This window comes from Rhea pennata, chromosome 33 (assembly GCF_028389875.1).
Source record: "Rhea pennata isolate bPtePen1 chromosome 33, bPtePen1.pri, whole genome shotgun sequence".
Lineage (NCBI taxonomy): Eukaryota > Metazoa > Chordata > Aves > Rheiformes > Rheidae > Rhea > Rhea pennata.
In genome coordinates this window covers 992,281-1,010,782 of record NC_084695.1, presented here as the reverse complement: position 1 = coordinate 1,010,782, position 18,502 = coordinate 992,281, and the positions used below count along the sequence as shown (strand labels likewise).

The following is an 18,502-nucleotide window of genomic DNA, read 5'->3' as shown; positions in this document are numbered from 1 at the left end:
CGCCGGCTCCAGATCCCATTGGGCTGTTGCCCAACCCCGGCGATGCCACAGGTTCCCCCCTCCCCCCCAAAAAAAACACGGCATGGGGGCATCATGTGCATCCTCAGCGTGCCCTTAGCGTGTCCTTAGCATGTCCTTAGCGTGTTCGCGTGCCGACTGGGCACTTTCTCCCACCCACGACCTGACGCTTCCAAAAATTCCCACCGTTTCCCCCTCGTTCCCTTTATCCCGGGCGCCTCTGGCCACTTTTTCCCCCTCCGATCACGGGAAATCGGAGGTGGAATTTGCACCCGGATCGCCGCAGCCGGGAGGTCGCTGGGACGCGCCGTGCCGACGCCGTGTGCACGGCTGCCCACTCCGAGCCCGCTTCTCTTGCTCCGATCCCGTTCATTTTGCTCCGATCCCATTTACTTTGCTCCGATCCCGTTTTACTTTGCTCCGATCCCGTTTTTACTTTGCTCCGATCCCGTTTTAATTTTGCTCTGACCCTGTTTTATTTTGCTCCGATCCCGTTTTATTTTGCTCCGACCCCGTTTTATTTTGCATCGACCCCGTTTTATTTCGCTCCGACCCCGTTTACCTTGCTCCTGGGACGCGCACGGTTTTGCGGGACACGTTCCCCTTGCTCCGAGCGCGTTCCCTTTGCTCCGGCAGCTTTCACTTTGTTTCGGAAGTTTTCGCCTCGCTCTGAGCATTTTTCGGCGTTTGCTCCGGACACGTTTGTCCGGCTTTGGGTGAATTTGTTTTGCTCCGGGCGCTTTCGCGGTGCTTTGCGTGTGTTTGTCCCACCTTGCTCCGGGTGCACCCACCTTGCTCCACATGCACCCACCTTGCTCCGGATCCATTCCTGTTGCTTTGGGTGCACCCACCTTGCTCCACATGCACCCACCTTGCTCCGGATCCATTCCCGTTGCTCCGGGTGCACCCACCTTGCTCCATGTGCACCCACTTTGCTCCAGATCCATTCCCATTGCTCTGGGTGCACCCACCTTGCTCCACGTGCACCCACCTTGCTCTGGATCCATTCCCGTTGCTCTGGGTGCACCCACCTTGCTCCACGTGCACCCACCTTGCTCCAGGTCCATTCCCGTTGCTCTGGGTGCACCCACCTCGCTCTGGGTGCACCCACCTTACTCCAGATCCTTTCCCCTTGCTCCGGGTGCACCCACCTTGCATCACGTGCCTTCTCCTTGCTCCAGGTCACCTCCCGCACCACATGGACATGCTGGTGCAGATCATGGAAGCTCTGGAGGCCACGAACATCACAGAGGGCTTCGCCGGCGGCGTGCCGGAGTTGGGGCGGGCGCTGGGCGGCGGCGGCACCCCACTGCAGCGCGCCGTGCTGGGTGCCGCACCGGCCGCCCCACCGACCCTGCCGGCCCTCAGCCCCGAGCAGCGGGCGCTCTTCACCGAGCTCCTGCACCCAGAGGCCCTCGAGCGCGGTGTGGTGCTGGCACCCGACGGCTCCACCGTGGCCGTGGCCCCTTTGCTCGCCGGCCTCGAAGCGGGTCTCAAGTGCGCCCCAACGGCACCCGTCCTCACCGCCACGTCCACGCCGGCGCCCGCCGACCCGCTCTACGCCGTCACCGTGGCCGAAGCCTTGGGGATGTCCTATCTGCTGGCCCGCGCCAATGGCAGCCAGGCCACCCTGGGGCCCGGCGGGTGCTGGGACGACGTGGAGAACCCGCAGGTCTTCACCCTGGAGGGCCCTCCATCGCCTGTCTCCGACGCCTTCGCCAACGGGGCGCTGGACGGGGTGCTGCTGGGCGCCCGTTTGGCCGAGGCGCCGGTGCCGCTCGCCGCCCTGCTCCGGGGCTACTACTCCTATGGTGCAGCGGGCGAGCGGGCGCCCAGCAGCTTTCGGCGTGGGCGCTTCGGCACCCGGACGGGGCAGGGGAAGCTGGAGGAGGAGGTGGCAGCTGCCTTGCGCCTGCTGCGGGTGCTGCCCGCCACCCGGTCCCTCTTGGAGGACGTGGGGGACGAGGAGGTGGCGGCCGTGGCTCGTCGGGCGGCGCAGGACTTCACGGACGCCTACGTAGGTAGGGAGGTGGCACGGGGCACCAAGTAGCCACCGGGGTGGAGGCACGGGGGCAAGGTGCCGGGTGGCCTTGGGGTACCCACTTGGGTGGGTGCACGGGACCCCCTTGGCCACCCAGGAGCTGGCACCGTTAGCGGGGAGTCGAGCTCTGGGCAGCGATAAGTGCTGCGTGGTCTGGGACCGATGGGCACCGAGGTGGCATCTCCTGGATGGATATTGGGATGTCCCCTAGATGGACGCCAGGGTGTCCCCTGAGGGATGGACACTGAGGTGTCCCCTAGATGGACATCAAGGTGTCCCCTGACTGATGGACACTAGAGTGTCCCCTAGATGGATACCGGGGCATCCTCTGACTGATGGACATCAGAGTATCTCCTGGGTGGACATCAGGGTGTCCCTTAGATGGACATCGGGGTGTCCTCTGACCGACAGACACTGGGGTGTCCCCTGGATGGACACCAGAGTGTCCCCCAGGCAGTGGGTGCCCAGACACTCACTGAGGTGTCGCTGGACAGCAGGTCACCAGGCACTAGCATGTCCCTTGGCCAGAAGTCAGCATGTCCTCTAGACAGAGGGTCCTCAGACACCAGCATGTCCCCAAGGCAGCAGGTCCCCAGACACCAGCGTGTCCCCTGGATGGACACCAGCGTGTCCCCCAGACAGGGAGTCCCTGGACACCAGCGTGTCCGCTGGCTGGACATCACTGTGTCCCCAGACAGCAGATCCCCAGACACCATCGCGTCCCCCAGAGTGTCATGTCATGTCCCCCGGCCAGATACCAGCATGTCCCCTAGAGAGATGCCACCATGTCTGCAAGACAGCAGGTCCCTGGGCAAGGGGGTCCCTAGGTGGACCTCACCATGTCCCCAAGCCAGTGGTGTCCCCAGCCAGATGCAACCATGTCCCCAGTTCAAGGGACACCTTGGGTGGATGCTCCCGTGACCTCTGGATAAGGGCACCCTGGTGGGATGCTCTCATGTCCCCAAGCCAAGGGGGTCCAGAACCTGATCTCACCATGTCCCCAAGGGGTTCCCAGCTGGACCTCGCCATGTCCCCAAGGAGGTCCCCAGCCTGATCTCACTCTGTCCCCGAGGGGGTTCCCAGAAAGAGCTTGTCATGTCTCCAGCCGCATCTCCGCGTGTCCCCAAGCGCGTCCCCCATCCCAAGGGGGCTCGTGGTGGCCAGGCACCACCAGCCCCGCTCCCACCACCCGCAGAGTGCCCGGCCGTGATGCCCCGGTGCATGTGGGGCGCCCGTCCCTACCGAGGCTCCCCGAGCGCCCTGTCGCCGCCGTTGCCCTTCGTCTACATCCACCACACGTACGAGCCGGGCGCCCCGTGCCGCACCTTCGCCTCCTGCGCCCGCGCCATGCGCTCCATGCAACGCTTCCACCAGGACGCCCGCGGCTGGGACGACATCGGCTACAGGTGAACGCAGGGTGGGCACCCGCCGGGCACCCGCCGGCCTCCGCGGCGCCCGATTTAACCCGTTCTCGGCGCCCCGCAGCTTCGTGGTGGGCTCCGACGGGTACCTCTACGAGGGCCGGGGCTGGCACTGGGTGGGCGCCCACACCCGCGGCTACAACCGCCAGGGTTACGGCGTGAGCTACGTGGGTGACTACACGGCCAGGCCGCCCGACGCCGACGCCCTGGCCCTGGTGCGCGACGCCTTCCTGCCCTGCGCGGTGCGGGCCGGCCGGCTGCGGCGTAACTACACCCTCCGGGGTCACCGGCAGATGGGACGCACCGAATGTCCCGGCGACTCGCTCTTCCGCGAGATCGAGACCTGGCACGGCTTCCAGGTGAGCTGCGTGGCGAGTTCGGAACCCGTTCACTCTGAAACCTAATGATGGCGATCTGAGCCGGGAACTAGGGAGGGTTTTGGGGGAGCTGGGGATTTGAGGCCGGCGGGATGCGGCGTGCCGGGACCGATCTCGGCTTCTTTGCTTCGCAGTGAGGATCGACGGCGCAGATGCTGGCCAGGATGGACGCTGGCCCGGATGGATCCTAGTCCGGATGGATCCTGGCTCGATGGGTGCCAGCCTGGATGGAGGCCGGAGCTATCCCGAACCCGGAGCGGTCGAAGGGCTGGAAATCTCCCAGCAATAAAACTGATGCCAGGCTGGCGGCTTGGGAGAGCATTTGGGGAAACTGAGGCACGGGGTGAGGTGGGGGGCATCACCTCTACGTGGGCTCGATCCTCTGTGGCGTGTGTGTTTGCACACGTATGTGCACGCGTGTAAAGCCGTGTGCGTGCATTTAAGCCTCACGTTGGTGCAAATCCTGTTTCCATTCACCCAGCGCCCCCCCCCACCTGCAGGGCCCGAGCACACATTTCCCCACCGCCCGTTCACTCTGAAACCTAATGACACCCCCGGATCTGCGCACGTAACGTAGAGCAGAACAGCGTGCCCGGAGCGGGTCGTGGCGCGTCGTGGCTCTCCCCCTCGCCTCGCTTGGCGCGCCCTGGGGTGGCGGCGGCGGCGGCGGCGGCGGCGCGCGAGCCGGCCCCCCGGCTTGGCGCGCGGAGAAACATCTGCGGGTGCAGAGGCGGAGGTGAGGGTGTGACTGAAACTCCTGCCTGGTCACATGGGGAAGCCACGGCAGGAACCGGGGCGGCCTCCGGCAGCAACCGGGACGGCCGGAGCCCGGGTGCCGCGGCGGGCAGCGAGCGCCCAAGGTACCTACCGGGGTGGTGGTGGTGGTGGGACATGGCGGTGGGTGTCACCTTGGGGTGATGTTGCACCGATGGGTGCACCAGGAGGATAGGAGGGGGTGGGGGGTTGCTGGGGAGCACCGGATGCAAGGACGCGGGTGACACCGTGGCTGAAGGGACCCCAAAACTGCTGGCACAGCTGCACCCCCCCACCCCAAGGTCTAGGCACCCACCCCAGCTCGGCACTTGGGTGCTTGCCCCCCCCCCCCCCCGTCCCAATTCGGGTGCTACCGCAGCAGCACCCGACTCGCTTGCACCCCGGGCCAGGCCTGGAGATGAAAGATGTCGTCATGTGGTGGCCTTGGGGTGCAGCTAGCCCCCCTCTCACCTCCCTCCTCCCCCCCAGGCCTGCACCCATGCGTGCACCTGCGGGTGAGGAGCACCCATCGCTGGGGCCTCGCGTCGGAAGGAACTGGCGGAGGGAGGAAACGCGGTGGCGGTGCTGGGGGGGGGGGGAAGCGCGGCGCCAACGGAAGCATCTCTGCGCCCGCCTGCACCCGGGGCCAGGGCGGCTGTGGGCCACCCGCCCCCGGTGTCACCCTACGCCGGGGCCACCGCGCCCCGGTGTCACTAAGTCCTGGTGCTGCCGCACCCTGGCGGGGCCACGCGGAGAGACCGGTTCGGTGCCGGGTAGGATCCGATGTGGACACGTGTGGGGACAGGGAGCCCTTGGGTGGGCACGGCCACCCCTGTATGTCCATGGGGACAGGGACCCCTAGGTGGGCACAGCCATCCCCATGCCAAGAGCACCCATGGGGGTGGGGAGCCCCTGGGTGGGCATGGCCACACTCATGCCATGAACACCCACGGGGACATGGACTCCCTGGGTGGGCACAATCACCCCCATGCCATGAGCACCCATATGGACAGGGATCCCCTGGGTGGGCACGGCCATGAGCCATGGACACCCATAGGAGCTGCCCCTCAATCATCACCCCACCTTGAAGGGACCTTTCTCCATGCCACAAAGCCAGGGGTGCTGGATCAGGGTGCCTGGACATGGGTGCCCCAGCAGGAGCGCCGGATAGGAGTGTCTGGATGGGCGTTCCCACATAGGGGGCCCTGGGCACGGGTGTCAAGATGTGGGTGCTAGGATGGGGATGCCCGGGTTGGGGTCTATATGTGGGTGCCTGGATCTGGGTGCCTGAATGGGGGTGCCAGGATATGGGGCACCTGGATGTGGGTGCCTGGCTAGGGATGTCCAGATTTGGGTGTCAGGATGTGGGTGCCTGGACGTGGATGTCTGGACACGTCTGCATGGATAAGGGTGCCCAGATTGGGGTGCCTGGACGTTAGTACCAGGACATGGGTGTCCAGATAAGGGTGCCCCAGCAGGGCCGCTTGCACTGCGATCCCTGGACGTGGGTGCCATCTTAAGGGTCCTCTTCCCACCGCCGTCCTCCCCCGGCCAACGTGGCTGTCGCCATCCTGCAGATGGAGGTGGAGAAACCGGGAGCTGAGATGTTGCTGAAGACCTACAAGTGGCGAACGGCGGTGGCGGGCGAGCGGGAGCCCGAACGGGGCACCGCGTCCCCAGGCAGCCGCCGCTGGGCCCGGCTCCAGGGCTGGAAACGTTCCTACAGCCACCCCGAGTCTGATGGTCCTGATGATGGTGCTGGAAAAGGCAGTTCTCATACCCAAAGCCTGGCCAAAGCTAATGCCCGGAGGTCCCTCTTCCAAAGGGCTTTCTCGGCCCCCTCCAAGGTGGCCAAGGAACCGCGGGGTCCCGAGGGTGGTAAGGCCACGCTGCAGAAGTATCTGCGCTCCATGTCCAAGAGAAAGGGCCCCATGGAGAGCGGGGCCAAGGCTGAGCGGTTGCCTCACTATGCAGCTCCAGGTATGGGGGCATCAGAGGCGAGAAGACCTGCTGGGCTGGGGGTTGTGGTGGGTGGCTGGGTGATGAGTTGGGGTTAGTAAATGGTGGAGCGATGATGGATGGTGATGGGAATAGATTGGGGGAGATGGGTGGTGGGTGATGACGAAGGGTGATGGTGATGAGTTGGAGGCAATGGGTGGCAGATAATGCAGGGTGATGGTGCCAGGTGGGGGGTGATGGTGATGGTTTGAGGGCAGTGGGTGGTGGGTGCTGATGAAAGGTGATGGTTTGGAGGGTGATGGATAGTGGGAGATGGTGAAAGATTGGGGGTGATGATGCCAACCGTGGTACAACTGTAGCCACATGCCCCAGCATTGCCACACTGATGGTGGCATGGCCACCACCACGCACTCCCCAGCGCTGTTGCTCCAGAGGTGGCACAACTGTGGATGTACGTGCAGCATTGATGGTGACATGGCCACGGCCACGTGTCCCTCATCATCGTTGCTCCAACCACGGCACAACTGTGGCCCCATGCCTGCCAGCATCACCACCCCGACGGCAACATGGTCATGGCAATGCGTCCTCCAACACCATTGCCCCCGACCATGCCAAGGCCAAGGCCGCGTGTGCCCTGGCATCATCGTGGCGACACGACCACAGCCACGTGTCCCCCAGCCTCACCACGGGGACCACGGGCATGGGCAGGCCTAGCAGTGCCACGGCCGGCAGCCACCCGTGACACCCCGCTCTGCGCTTGCAGCCCCGGAGAGCAGCCCCGGTGCGCCCCCCATCCCGTTGGCTCCCGCGCCCGACGCCCCGGTGTGGGATGTCTCCAACTTCTCACTAGTGGATGGCCAGCTGGTGCTCGTGGGCAGAGATGAGGAGGTGAGGCCAGTGGCACTGCAGGAGGCTCCCGGGCACCCCAGGCCCAGAGGAGCCACCGAGGTGGGTGTCGTGGTGGCACCTGACTCATCTCTGCCATCAGGTTTTGTTCAGGAGCAGGAACTGGACCGGCAGCTCCAACTCCGAGAGCACCAACCTGCAGCCAGCAAGTGGCAGGAGGGACCCCGGTGAGCGAAGCTGCCCCGGGACGCCACGCGCTGCGGGGGGTGGGTGGTGGCCACGGATGTGGGCCCCGTGTGTGTGGGTGTGCCGCCGGCACGGTGGTGGATGGTGGCCGTGCAACGCGCCACGCTGCACGCCGTGCCGCGCACCGCGCCGTGCGGTGTGCTCTCCACCGCGCCGTGCACGGCGTCGTGTCCTGTCCTCTCCGCCATGCCCTGTCCCGAGCCCTGCGCCACGCTGCGTACCGTTCTGCGCGCCGTGGCGTGTCCCATGTGGTGCACCATCCTCTCCACCACGCCATGCACCACGTCGTGCCCTGTCCTCTCCACCATGCCCTGTCCCATGTGGTGCTCCATGCCCTGCACCGTGCTGTGCACCATGGCATGTCCCATGTGGTGCTCCATAGCATGCACCATGTCCTTCACCATCCTCACCACGCCATGCACCACGTCGTGCCCTGTCCTCTGCTTCATGCCCTGTCCCATGTGGTGCACCATGCCCTGCACCATTCCGTGCACCATGGCATGTCCCATGTGGTTCACCATGGCATGTCCCATGTGGTGCACCACAGCATGCACCGTGTCCTTCACCATCCTCTCCACCACGCCATGCACCGTGTTGTGTCCTGTCCTCTCCACCATGCCCTGCACCGTGCTGTGCACCGTGGCATGTCCCATGCTGTGCACCATGGCATGTCTCATGTGGTGCACCACAGCATGCACCGTGTCCTTCACCATCCTCTCCACCACGCCATGCACCGTGTTGTGTCCTGTCCTCTCCACCATGCCCTGCACCGTGCTGTGCACCGTGGCATGTCCCATGCTGTGCACCATGGCATGTCTCATGTGGTGCACCACAGCATGCACCGTGTCCTTCACCATCCTCTCCACCATGCCATGCACCATGTTGTGTCCTGTCCTCTCCACCATGCCCTGCACTGTGCTGCGCACCATGACATGTCCCATGTGGTGCACCATAGCATGCACCGTGTCCTTCACCATCCTCTCCACCATGCCATGCACCATGTTGTGTCCTGTCCTCTCCACCATGCCCTGCACTGTGCTGCGCACCATGACATGTCCCATGTGGTGCTCCATGGCATGTCCCATGTGGTGCACCACAGCATGCACCGTGTCCTTCACCATCCTCTCCACCACGCCATGCACCGTGTTGTGTCCTGTCCTCTCCACCATGCCCTGCACCGTGCTGTGCACCATGGCATGTCCCATGTGGTGCACCATAGCATGCACCGTGTCCTTCACCATCCTCTCCACCACACCATGCACCATGTTGTGTCCTGTCCTCTGCTCCATGCCCTGTCGCATGCTGTGCCCCATGCCCAGCGCCGTGCTGCGCACCATGGCGTGTCCTATCTGGTGCCCCACGCCCTGCACCGTCCTCTCCGCCATGCCGTGCGCCGCGTCGTGCCGTGCAGCCGTGCCGCGCGCCGCGCCGTCCGCGGCGCCGAGCCCGGCGCGCGCGGAGGGAGGAAGCGCCCGCTTGCCGTCACCGCTTCCTCCCGCCCTGCTGCGTGCGCCGATTCGAGCGATAAGCGCCTTCGCCTTCCTCCCCGCCGCTTGGGGAGCGAGGGCAGGTGGCACCATGGGGACTCGGCGCTGGCTGCTGTGCGCCGCGCACGGGGGTGAGTTACCGCCCCGGGGAACCGGACCGGGTGCTGGAGCTGCCACCTTTGCCCGGAGGTGCAGGATGGAGCCGTGCAACCGAGCTCTTGGGTCAAGGATGCGCCCAAGGTCGGGCAGGACCTGGAGGACACAGATGTTTGGGTTCTTCCTTGGGTTCCGGCATCGTGGGCTGGGTTTGGCCCCCCCCGATGGGTGCAAAGATCTGACTCAGCACCCGTTCCCTCCTCGCAGAGGCGCCCGCGGACGAGCGGAGCAGCCGGGCCGCGGCGAGAGGCGCAGAGAGCGAATCCACCCAGTTCGGCAACGTCAAGGTGAGCATCGCCCGTCCGCCCCGGGTGCCGGCGCTGCCGGCGGGAGGTGGGTGCTCAGCACCCAAAGCAGTGCAGATGCCCCCATCTCATCCCCCCAACCCTCCATCCCCCTCCCCTTTCCCAGGGGCTGTTATGGAAGCGACTGCGGGAGCGGAAAGGCCGCGGCGGGGTCAAACCGGAGACGCCGGCAGCGCCCGGCGCCGACGGCGAGAGGTGTGACACGGGCGTTACGGAGGGGGACGTGGGGCGCGAGGAGGGCGGCCGGTGACACCGCCGTCGCAGGGTCCCGAGCCGGACGGGTTCCCGCGAGTCGTTGCTGCCACCGCCGAGCGCGGCCGAGCTGGACCTGACCGGGGACAACGTCATCGTGCGGCCGGTGCACGGCAGCATCGTGGGCGAGAAGTTCTGCTTCCAGGTACGGGCGCCTGCCGGGCACCCGGGACCCCCAGCACCGCCCCATCCAGGCACCCAGGGCACCCAGGACCCCCAGCACCACCCATCCAGGCACCCAGGACCCCCAGCACTGCTCCATCCAGGCACCCGGGACCCCCAGCACCGCTCCATCCAGGCACCCGGGACCCCAGCACCACCCATCCAGGCACCCAGGGCACCCGGGACCCCCAGCACTGCCCCATCCAGGCACCCGGGACCCCCAGCACCGCTCCATCCAGGCACCCGGGACCCCAGCACCACCCATCCAGACACCCAGGGCACCCGGGACCCCCACCACCACCCCATCCAGGCACCTGGGACCCCCAGCACCACCCCATCCAGGCACCCAGGGTGCCCAGGACCCCCAGCACCACCCCATCCAGGCACCCAGGACCCTCAGCACTGCCCCATCCAGGCACTCGGGACCCCCAGCACCACCCCATCCAGGCACCCAGGGCACCCAGGACGCTCAGCACAGCCCCAAGCAGGCACCCAGGGCACCCAGGACCCCCAGCACTGCCCCATCCAGGCACCCGGGACCCCCAGCACCACCCCATCCAGGCACCCAGGCCCCCTAGCACTGCCCCATCCAGGCACCCGGGACCCCCAGCACCGCCCCATCCAGGCACCCAGGGCACCCAGGACACCCAGCACAGCCCCATGGAGGCACCCAGGGCACCAAGCACCCCCAGCATAGCCCCATCTGGGCACCCAGCACCCCCAGCACAGCCCCATCACAGCACCCAGGACCCCAAGCACAGCCCCATCACAGCACCCAGGAGCCCCTTGACTGGGTCCCTGCAATCTCCTGGTGCAGCCCCCCTCCCCACGCCCCATGCTAGAGTCCTCCAGGCACCCCTGGGTGCCCCCACCGTAAAAAAAGAGCCTCCCCGCGCCCAGATCATCACCAGCGAGGGCAGCCGCTCCTTCGGCTGCACGTCCCTGGCCGAGCGCGACCGCTGGATCGAGAACCTGCGCCGCACCGTGCAGCCCAACAAGGTGGGACCAGCACCCCGAGACGTCCCTTGGGTGGCAGGGGACCCCCCCCCAACCCCTGCATCCCCTTCCGTCCCCTCAGGGGCTCAGCCGTCCCTTCATGTCTTCTCCTGTTGTCCCATGTCCCCTCCCGTCCCACCAGGAGCTTGGCCACCCTCATCGTCCCCTCCTGTCCCTTCCGGGTACTTGGCCATCCCATCATGTCCTCTCCTGTCCCCCCTGTGTCCTCTCATGTCCTTCCGCTAGTTTGGATGTCCCCTCCTGTCCCCCTGGTGTCCCCCGGTAGATTTGGCCGTCCCATCATGTTCCTCCACGTCACCTCCTGTCCCGCTATCCGCCTGTGGATTTGGCTGGCCCCTCCTGTCCCTGGGGTCCTCTCCTGTTCCACCAGTAGACTTGGCCACCCCTCCCTGTTCCCCCGTTCATCCTCCTGTCTCCCATGTGCTCTCCTGTCCCCCATGTCCTCTCCTGTCCCACCATCCTCCTGAAGATTCGTCCGCTCCCTCCTGTCCCCCTGAAGATTTGTCTATCCCTTCCCACTCCTCCATGTCCTCTCCTGTCCCCCATGTCCTCTCCTGTCCCTTCATCCCTCTGAAGATTTGACCACCCCATCCTGTCCTCCATGCCCGCTCCTGTCCCCTGGTGTCCTTCCATCTCCCCACAGATGCATCCATCCCCTTCCACCCCCAACATCCCCTCCTGTCCCCGCGGGGCGCTGACGCCGTCCCCCTCTCCACCTCGTCCCACGCGCCCAGGACAACTGCGAGCGCGTGGAGCTGGCGCTGAGCCTCTGGGTGTACGAAGCGCGGGACCTGCCGCCGCGTCGCCGCCTCCGCTGCCAGCTCCACCTGGACGGCGCGCTCTACGCCCGCACCACGGCCAAGGCGGCCGGCCCCGGCGGCGAGCTCTTCTGGGGCGAGCTCTTCCAGCTGGCCGCCCTGCCCCGCACCCGCACCCTCACGCTGGCCCTGTGCCGAGAGGACGACGGGCGGCCCCGCGAGCCCCTGGCTTCCGTCACCGTCCCCTTGAGCGAGCTAGCGGCGGCCGCGAGGCAACCGCTGGAGCGTTGGTACCCACTGAGCGGCCCCGGGCACCCGTCAGGCCGCGAGCGGCCGCCAGCCGTGAGGATCCGCGGGCGCTACCAGGAGGTGCGGGTGCTGCCCATCGTGCGCTACAAGGAGCTGGCCGAGTTCATCACCTTCCACTACCGGGAGCTGTGCGCCCGCCTGGAGCCTGTCATCGCCGTGCGGCACAAGGAGGAGCTGGCTGGGGCCCTGGTCCACGTCCTGCAGAGCACTGGCAAGGCCAAGGTAGAGTAGGTGCCGCTCGGGGTGCCATGGGCATGGTGGGTTGGGTTGAGCTGGACATTTCCCAAGGTGGCACAGACGTGGTGGGTTTGGGGTGAGCTGGACATTTCCCAAGGTGACACAGACGTGGTGGGTTCGGGGTGAGATGGACATTTCCCGGTGGATTGGGATGAGTTAGACATAGCTCAGATTGACATGAGCATGGTGGGTTGGGGTGAGATGGGAGTGAAACTGGCTTTGCTTGGTTGGTTATTCATGGGCACAGCAGGTTGGGGGTACCAGGAGAGTCGGGCACTGTTTAGGCAGGGAAGCTTTGGGTTAGGAAAGGTGATTTGGAGGATGTCAGAAGAGCTGGAACTGCCCAGATGAGTTTGGGATGGGATGGGATGGGATGGGATGGCACAGTATGGCATGGGATGGATGAGTTATGGATGCCAGGAGAACTGGGCACTGCCCACGTGGGAAAGGGATGAGATGGGATGGGATGGGATGGGATGGGAAAGGTGGTTTGGGGGGTGCCAGAAGAGCTGGAACTGCCCAGACAGGTTTGGGATGGGATGGGATGAGATGGGATGGGATGGGTTGGCACAGCATGGCATGGGTTGGCATGGCATGGATGAGTCATGCAAGCCAGGCACCACCTAGTTGGGGATGGGATGGCTTGGGATGCGGTGGGATGAGAGGGAATGGGACAGGATGGGACACAAAAGGCAATTGAAGAGGTCTCAGCGGAGCTAGAAACTGTGTAGGCCAGGTTGGGCAAGGTAGTTTGGGGTCACCGGGTGCCCCCTGAGCCCACAGATGCCGTTCCACCCCACAGGCCTTCCTCATCGACCTTGGCGTGGCTGAGCTGGACCGTTTTGACGACCGCGAGGCGCTCATCTTCCGCGAGAATACGCTGGCCACCAAGGCCATTGACGAGTACATGAAACTGGTGGGAGGAAAGTACCTCCAGGACACACTGGGTACGGGGCTTTTAGGGGCACTACGGGGTGTTACAGGATGTTATGGGGTGCAGGACATGTTGGGCATAGCCCAGGCATTATGGGTTCTAATGAGGCATTATAAGGGTTTCAGGACATGCTGGCCCTGGCCAGGACATTAAGAGATGGTCTGTTATGGGGTGTTATGGGGTGCAGGAGACACTGGGCACAACCAAGGCACTTTGGAGCATTACAGGGTGGAGGAAACCTCCAGGACATCCACACGGATGTGGCACAGGGGCTTGTGGCCCACAGCAGTGGCTGCGCAACGTCCTCATGGGCTGTCCCTGTGGTGCCCAGGTGAGGCGGTGGCCCAGCTCTGCACCTCAGATGATAGCTGCGAGGTTGACCCCAGCAAATGCTCCGGCCCCGACCTCTCTGACAACCAGAACAACCTGCGGCAGGTCTGCGAGGAGACCTTCCAGCGCATCGCTGCATCCTGCGAGTGAGGGCTGCTCTGCGCCGGCACGGGAATGGGCATCGGCACGGGGATGGGATTGGGGATGGTACTAGAACGTGTAATGGGACAGACATGGGGACAAGCTTGGAGACCGGCACTGGGATAGCGATCGAGATGGGTCCCAGCGTCAGGATGAGTATGGGGACAGGCACGGGGATGGCCATGGGGCCATCCCCTACATGCCATGGCCTGGCCATGGGGCAGTACAGCCCCAGCAGAGGGTCTGGCATAGGGACATGCAATAGGACGAGCATGGGAATGGTGTTGGGGATGGACACCAGGTGGTCATGGGGATGGGCACTGGCACCAGGATGGGGTTGGGGACAGGCACTAGCACCAGGATGAGCACAGGAATGGGCTTGGGGGCAAGAACCATGACCAGAATGGGCAAAAAGACAGGGTTGGGGACAGACACCAGCATGGGGATGGGCTTGTAGATGGGCACCAACACTGGGATGGGCATGGGGACACACACCAGCACCAGGAAGGACCGAGGGACAAACTCGAGGACAGGCATGCAGAGAGGCACAAGGATGGGCACGGACATACCACGGCGCATGGGTACATGGAGGGTCTCCGGGGTCACCCTGCTGTCCCGGCACCCCTTGTGCCATCGCTCCCCGCAGCGCTTTCCCGGTGGAGCTGGGCGAGATCTTCGCCGCGTGGCAGGAGGAGTGCGCGGCGCGGGGCAAGGAGGGCATCGGGCAGCGTCTGGTCTCGGCCTCCCTCTTCCTGCGGTTCCTGTGCCCCGCCGTCATGTCGCCCAGCCTCTTCGGCCTCGTCCAGGAGTACCCGAGTGAGGCCACCGCTCGCACCCTCACCCTCGTGGCCAAGGTCATCCAGAACCTGGCCAACTTCACCACGTACGTCCTAGCATGGCACTGGTGGGGAGGGGACAGCTGATGTGCCTGCGCAGCAGGGCTGGGCATGCCATAGACCACCACGGGGCAGCAAGAGTGTCTCCTAAGTACCACGGGGCAGGTGAGATGTCCCCGACGTGCCATGCAGCATCAGGGACTTCTCCTATGCCTCATAGACCAGTAGATTTGTCTCCCATGTTCCATGGAGCAGCAGGGACATCTCCTACACACCAAGGACAGGCCATGGGGCAGGAGAGACTTCCCCAGCATACCATCAGGCAGCAGCAATGTCCACTCCACACCATGGGATACCAGGGATGTTCCCTGTGTCATGAATCATCCATGGGGCATCAGGGGACTTCTCCACTCCATGCATGAGGCTGGTGTGTTCTCACCAGCAGAATCTCATGCAGAATCTCTCTGCGAGCATGAGCTCACAAGTGATGAGCATGACTTGTGGTGGCCTGGCCTGAAGACATGATGGTGGCCTGGTCCAAAGACATGGCAGTGTCCTAGCCCATGTCCTTGGCCCATGGTCATGGTGGTGGATCATCCCATGGCTGTGGCAGTGCCTTGGCCCGTGGCCTGGCCCGTGGATGACCAAACACTGTGGCCCCCAGGTTTGGTGAGAAGGAGGCATACATGGGCTTCATGAACGAGTTCCTGGAGCACAACTGGAGCACCATGACGACCTTCCTGCAGAGCGTGGCCAACCCTGAGAGCAGCGCCCACATGACCACTTATGATGGCTACGTGGACCTGGCCCTGGAGCTTGCCACCCTCCACCTCCTGCTCTGTGACATTTTCTCTGGCCTGGATCAGGTGCCACTTGATCTCACGTGTCCCCGGGGTGGCCAGTGAGACCAGCTGGCTCCTTTTCATCATGTGTGGAGCTGGGCACTCACTGCCACAGATGGTGCCTACCCTGTGGCCACCTGCAAGCCCCATAACAGCCCTGTCTTGTCCTGGCAGGCCACACAGGAGGAGCTGGAGCCTCTGCCCACCATACTCACCGCCATCAGAGAGGGAACCCCAGTCCCCGTCTCCGTCCGGCTCAGCTCCACTATTGAGCGAAGGTACCAGTGAGGGGGACACGCAGGGACAAGGGGATGGGCAGGGACAGGGGGTCTGGAGAGAGGTGGATACAGAAGATACCAGGATGGGTTTGGGGATGGTTCTGGTCCCAGGTGGGTTCAGAGAATGGTTCTGGTCCTGGCCAGGTTGGGGTCATTCTGCTCCCAGCTGTATTCAGGAGATGGTTCTGGTCTTGGCTGGGTGTGGGGTGATGCTGGTCCCAGTTGGGTTCAGGAAATGCTTCTGGTTCTGGTTGGATTGGGGTGATTCTGGTTCCAGTTGGGTTTAGGGGTTGGTTCTGGTCCCACCTGGGTCTATTCCCTCACCGGTGCCCATCTGAGCCACCCTCCACCTCCCCGCGCAGCTCAGCGGAGGCCTCTAAGCCAGGCTTCGTGCCACCGCGAGAGCTGAGCAAGCACAGCCCCCTCATCAAGAGCCAGTCGCTCATCAGCATCCGCCGGGTCCGGAGCCGAGAAGATGGACCAGAACCAGAACCGGTACCAGAGCCATCTCCACGGCCAACCCGGGAGCGCAGGAACGTGCAACGCACCCAGAGCGTGCCGGCGCAGAGCAAAGCCTCCCGGCGCCTGCGCAAGCAGAGCAGCATCGAGCACGTGGCCGAGCTGCCGGGCGACGATGTCTCGGGTCCCTCTGTCCCGCGCGATGCCCCGGTAAGGGACCACCGCCACCGTGGCGTGAACTCAAGGGTGGCAAAGCCGGGCGGGCTGTGACGGGTGCTGCCCTCCTAGGGCCGCTCCAAGCTGCGGCTGTCGGCATCGCTGCCCCGCAAGTCCACGGTGCCGTGGCAGCGCTACGCGGAGGAGGCCGCGGCGGGGCCGAGCGAGCTCTACGCCATGCGGCCGCTGGAGAAGGTAACGCCGGCACCCCTCCGGGTCCCCTCCGCGAGCGGCGGGTGCTGGGTGCCCCATTCATGCTCGTCTCTCCAGCACGGGCGGCTCCTCGAGGCGCTGCGGAAGGAGGTGGCCGAGAGCCGGGAGAGGCAGCGGGCGGCCGAGGCGCGGGTGGAGGCGGCGGAGGCTCAGCACCACGTCCTGCGGCAGGAGCAGGCTCAGCACCATGAGCAGCTCGAGCGCCTCCAGCAACAGCTGGAGGAGGCCAACGCTCGCCTGGTCAATCTAGGCGCCAGGTAGGGACCATGGGGGACGTGGTGGCCCTGGGAAGTCCCAGCACTGAGAGGGTTGCAGTATGCACCTAATCCCGGGCACCCAGTGACGACGGGGTCTGCACCACGCGCCCACCTCTGGGCATGGGCACCCAGTGATGATGGGATCTGCACCATACACTCAGATCTGGGCACATGGTGATGATGGGGTCTGCACCATGCACCCAATGCTGGGCATCCGGTGATGATGACACCAGGGCTGCAAACTGCGGGTTGGGATCTTGGTAGATCTTGGTCTGCTCTAGGTTGACATCTGCTGAAGGCACCCGCAAGAAGGACCTGGAGAGGCTGAAGGCCAGCGAGGAGAAGGGCAGAGCGCTGGTAAGAGCCAGGAGGTGCGCAGCCGGCTCGCTCCCGGCGTGAGCAGAGCTGGGCAAGGGCTCCCAGTGTCCTGCGGCGAGGGACTGACACGGTGGCTTTGCAGGAGAGCCGGCTGTCAGCGCTGGAGCGGGAGCATGGGGAGCTGCGCAGCGCCATCGCCCAGCTCCTGGGCCACCCTGGCAGGACAGCGCGCCGGTCGCTGGTGCCAAGCCGAGCCGAGAACGGTGACGATGCCCAGGCCACCAGCGTGTGACGTAGCCCCAGTCCTGGGGCCGACACGGCTCCGCTCCCCTCCCTTCGTTCCCCTCGGTCTCCGCCGTGTCCTCATTGCCCGTCGGTGGCCTGGCCCCTGCCGTCACCTTCTCCAGCACCTAGTGCTGCTTCTCCCTGGGCCTTTCCAAGGATTTTTTAACCCCCCCCCATCTCACAGGATCTCCCATCCCCAGGCAATAAAGTGTCTGTATTGCTGCAATAAGGTGCTGGTTGTGTCCTGCCACCACAGCAAGCCCCTCATCCCCAAGCTCATCGTGAGCGATGCAAGCACTTCTGGTGGCCCTGGGGCTGCAGGGCAAGAGCTGAGGACACTTATCGAGCTGGAGGCTTTTGTGCCTAGTTGGCAAAAATCAGAGACCGCTGAAAAATGCCACTGCTAAGCCCTCAAACGGAGTCACCAGACAAGGGCAGGAGACCATCACCCCTCAGCTCCTTGGCGTCCCACAGAGCCCCAGAGCAGCGAGCGGCACCGTGAAGGGGTGACAGAGACCCGCAGGCTCTCCTGGGCTGCAGGGACCCCCGTAGGGGTGGTCGGGTCCCTGCTCTGAGGAAGCGAAACACCAGAGTCAGGGGCATGACTGGCAGGGCTGGGGCTGGTAGGGCCAGGGGGACCTGTAGAACTGGGATGGGAACAGGGGTGGCATGGCCATGGGGACCCAGGGAAGGGCCATGGGGCAGGAGCAGGGCAGGGTCATGGAGACCTGGCGCAGGAGCTGGGATGCCTTGGCCATGGGGACCTCAGGTAGGGCCAGGGGGACCCCACAGCAGGGCTATGGGGCAGGAGCAGGGCAGGGTCATGGAGACCTGGCGCAGGAGCTGGGATGCCTTGGCCATGGGGACCTCAGGTAGGGCCAGGGGGACCCCACAGCAGGGCTATGGGGCAGGAGCAGGGGAGGGTCATGGGGACCTGGTGCAGGATCAGGGATGCCTTGGCCATGGGGACTTCAGGTAGGGCGAGGGGGACCCCACGGCAGGGCTATGGGGCAGGAGCAGGGGAGGGTCATGGGGACCTGGTGCAGGAT

General features: G+C 64.9%; 2 protein-coding genes across 2 annotated transcripts; both read left to right on the top strand.

Annotated features, from left to right (window-relative positions):
- The first annotated feature begins 1,216 nt into the window (after positions 1 to 1,216).
- Positions 1,217 to 5,129, top strand: PGLYRP2 (peptidoglycan recognition protein 2). Its single transcript, XM_062598347.1, has 4 exons — positions 1,217 to 2,039; positions 3,255 to 3,465; positions 3,545 to 3,839; positions 5,100 to 5,129. Exons 1-4 carry the CDS (start codon positions 1,217 to 1,219, stop codon positions 5,127 to 5,129), a joined length of 1,359 nt encoding a protein of 452 aa, XP_062454331.1.
- Positions 4,645 to 17,627, top strand: RASAL3 (RAS protein activator like 3). Its single transcript, XM_062598424.1, has 19 exons — positions 4,645 to 4,717; positions 6,188 to 6,590; positions 7,333 to 7,457; positions 7,558 to 7,642; positions 9,512 to 9,591; positions 9,716 to 9,804; positions 9,874 to 10,006; positions 10,924 to 11,022; positions 11,775 to 12,329; positions 13,147 to 13,291; positions 13,610 to 13,754; positions 14,396 to 14,632; positions 15,250 to 15,451; positions 15,602 to 15,705; positions 16,068 to 16,374; positions 16,453 to 16,575; positions 16,651 to 16,850; positions 17,132 to 17,207; positions 17,311 to 17,627. Exons 2-19 carry the CDS (start codon positions 6,188 to 6,190, stop codon positions 17,458 to 17,460), a joined length of 3,258 nt encoding a protein of 1,085 aa, XP_062454408.1. The 5' UTR covers positions 4,645 to 4,717; the 3' UTR covers positions 17,461 to 17,627.
- The last annotated feature ends 875 nt before the right edge of the window (positions 17,628 to 18,502 follow it).

Excerpts from the sequence above, each read along its gene's own strand:
- PGLYRP2 (XM_062598347.1), top strand. The coding sequence starts at position 1,217 with ATGGACATGCTGGTGCAGATCATGGAAGCTCTGGAGGCCACGAACATC. Across the intron at positions 2,040-3,254 it reads CTTCACGGACGCCTACGTAG|AGTGCCCGGCCGTGATGCCC; the intron begins GTAGGGAGGTGG and ends CACCACCCGCAG. Across the intron at positions 3,466-3,544 it reads TGGGACGACATCGGCTACAG|CTTCGTGGTGGGCTCCGACG; the intron begins GTGAACGCAGGG and ends GGCGCCCCGCAG.
- RASAL3 (XM_062598424.1), top strand. The coding sequence starts at position 6,188 with ATGGAGGTGGAGAAACCGGGAGCTGAGATGTTGCTGAAGACCTACAAG. Across the intron at positions 11,023-11,774 it reads GCACCGTGCAGCCCAACAAG|GACAACTGCGAGCGCGTGGA; the intron begins GTGGGACCAGCA and ends CCACGCGCCCAG. Across the intron at positions 17,208-17,310 it reads AGGAGAAGGGCAGAGCGCTG|GAGAGCCGGCTGTCAGCGCT; the intron begins GTAAGAGCCAGG and ends GTGGCTTTGCAG.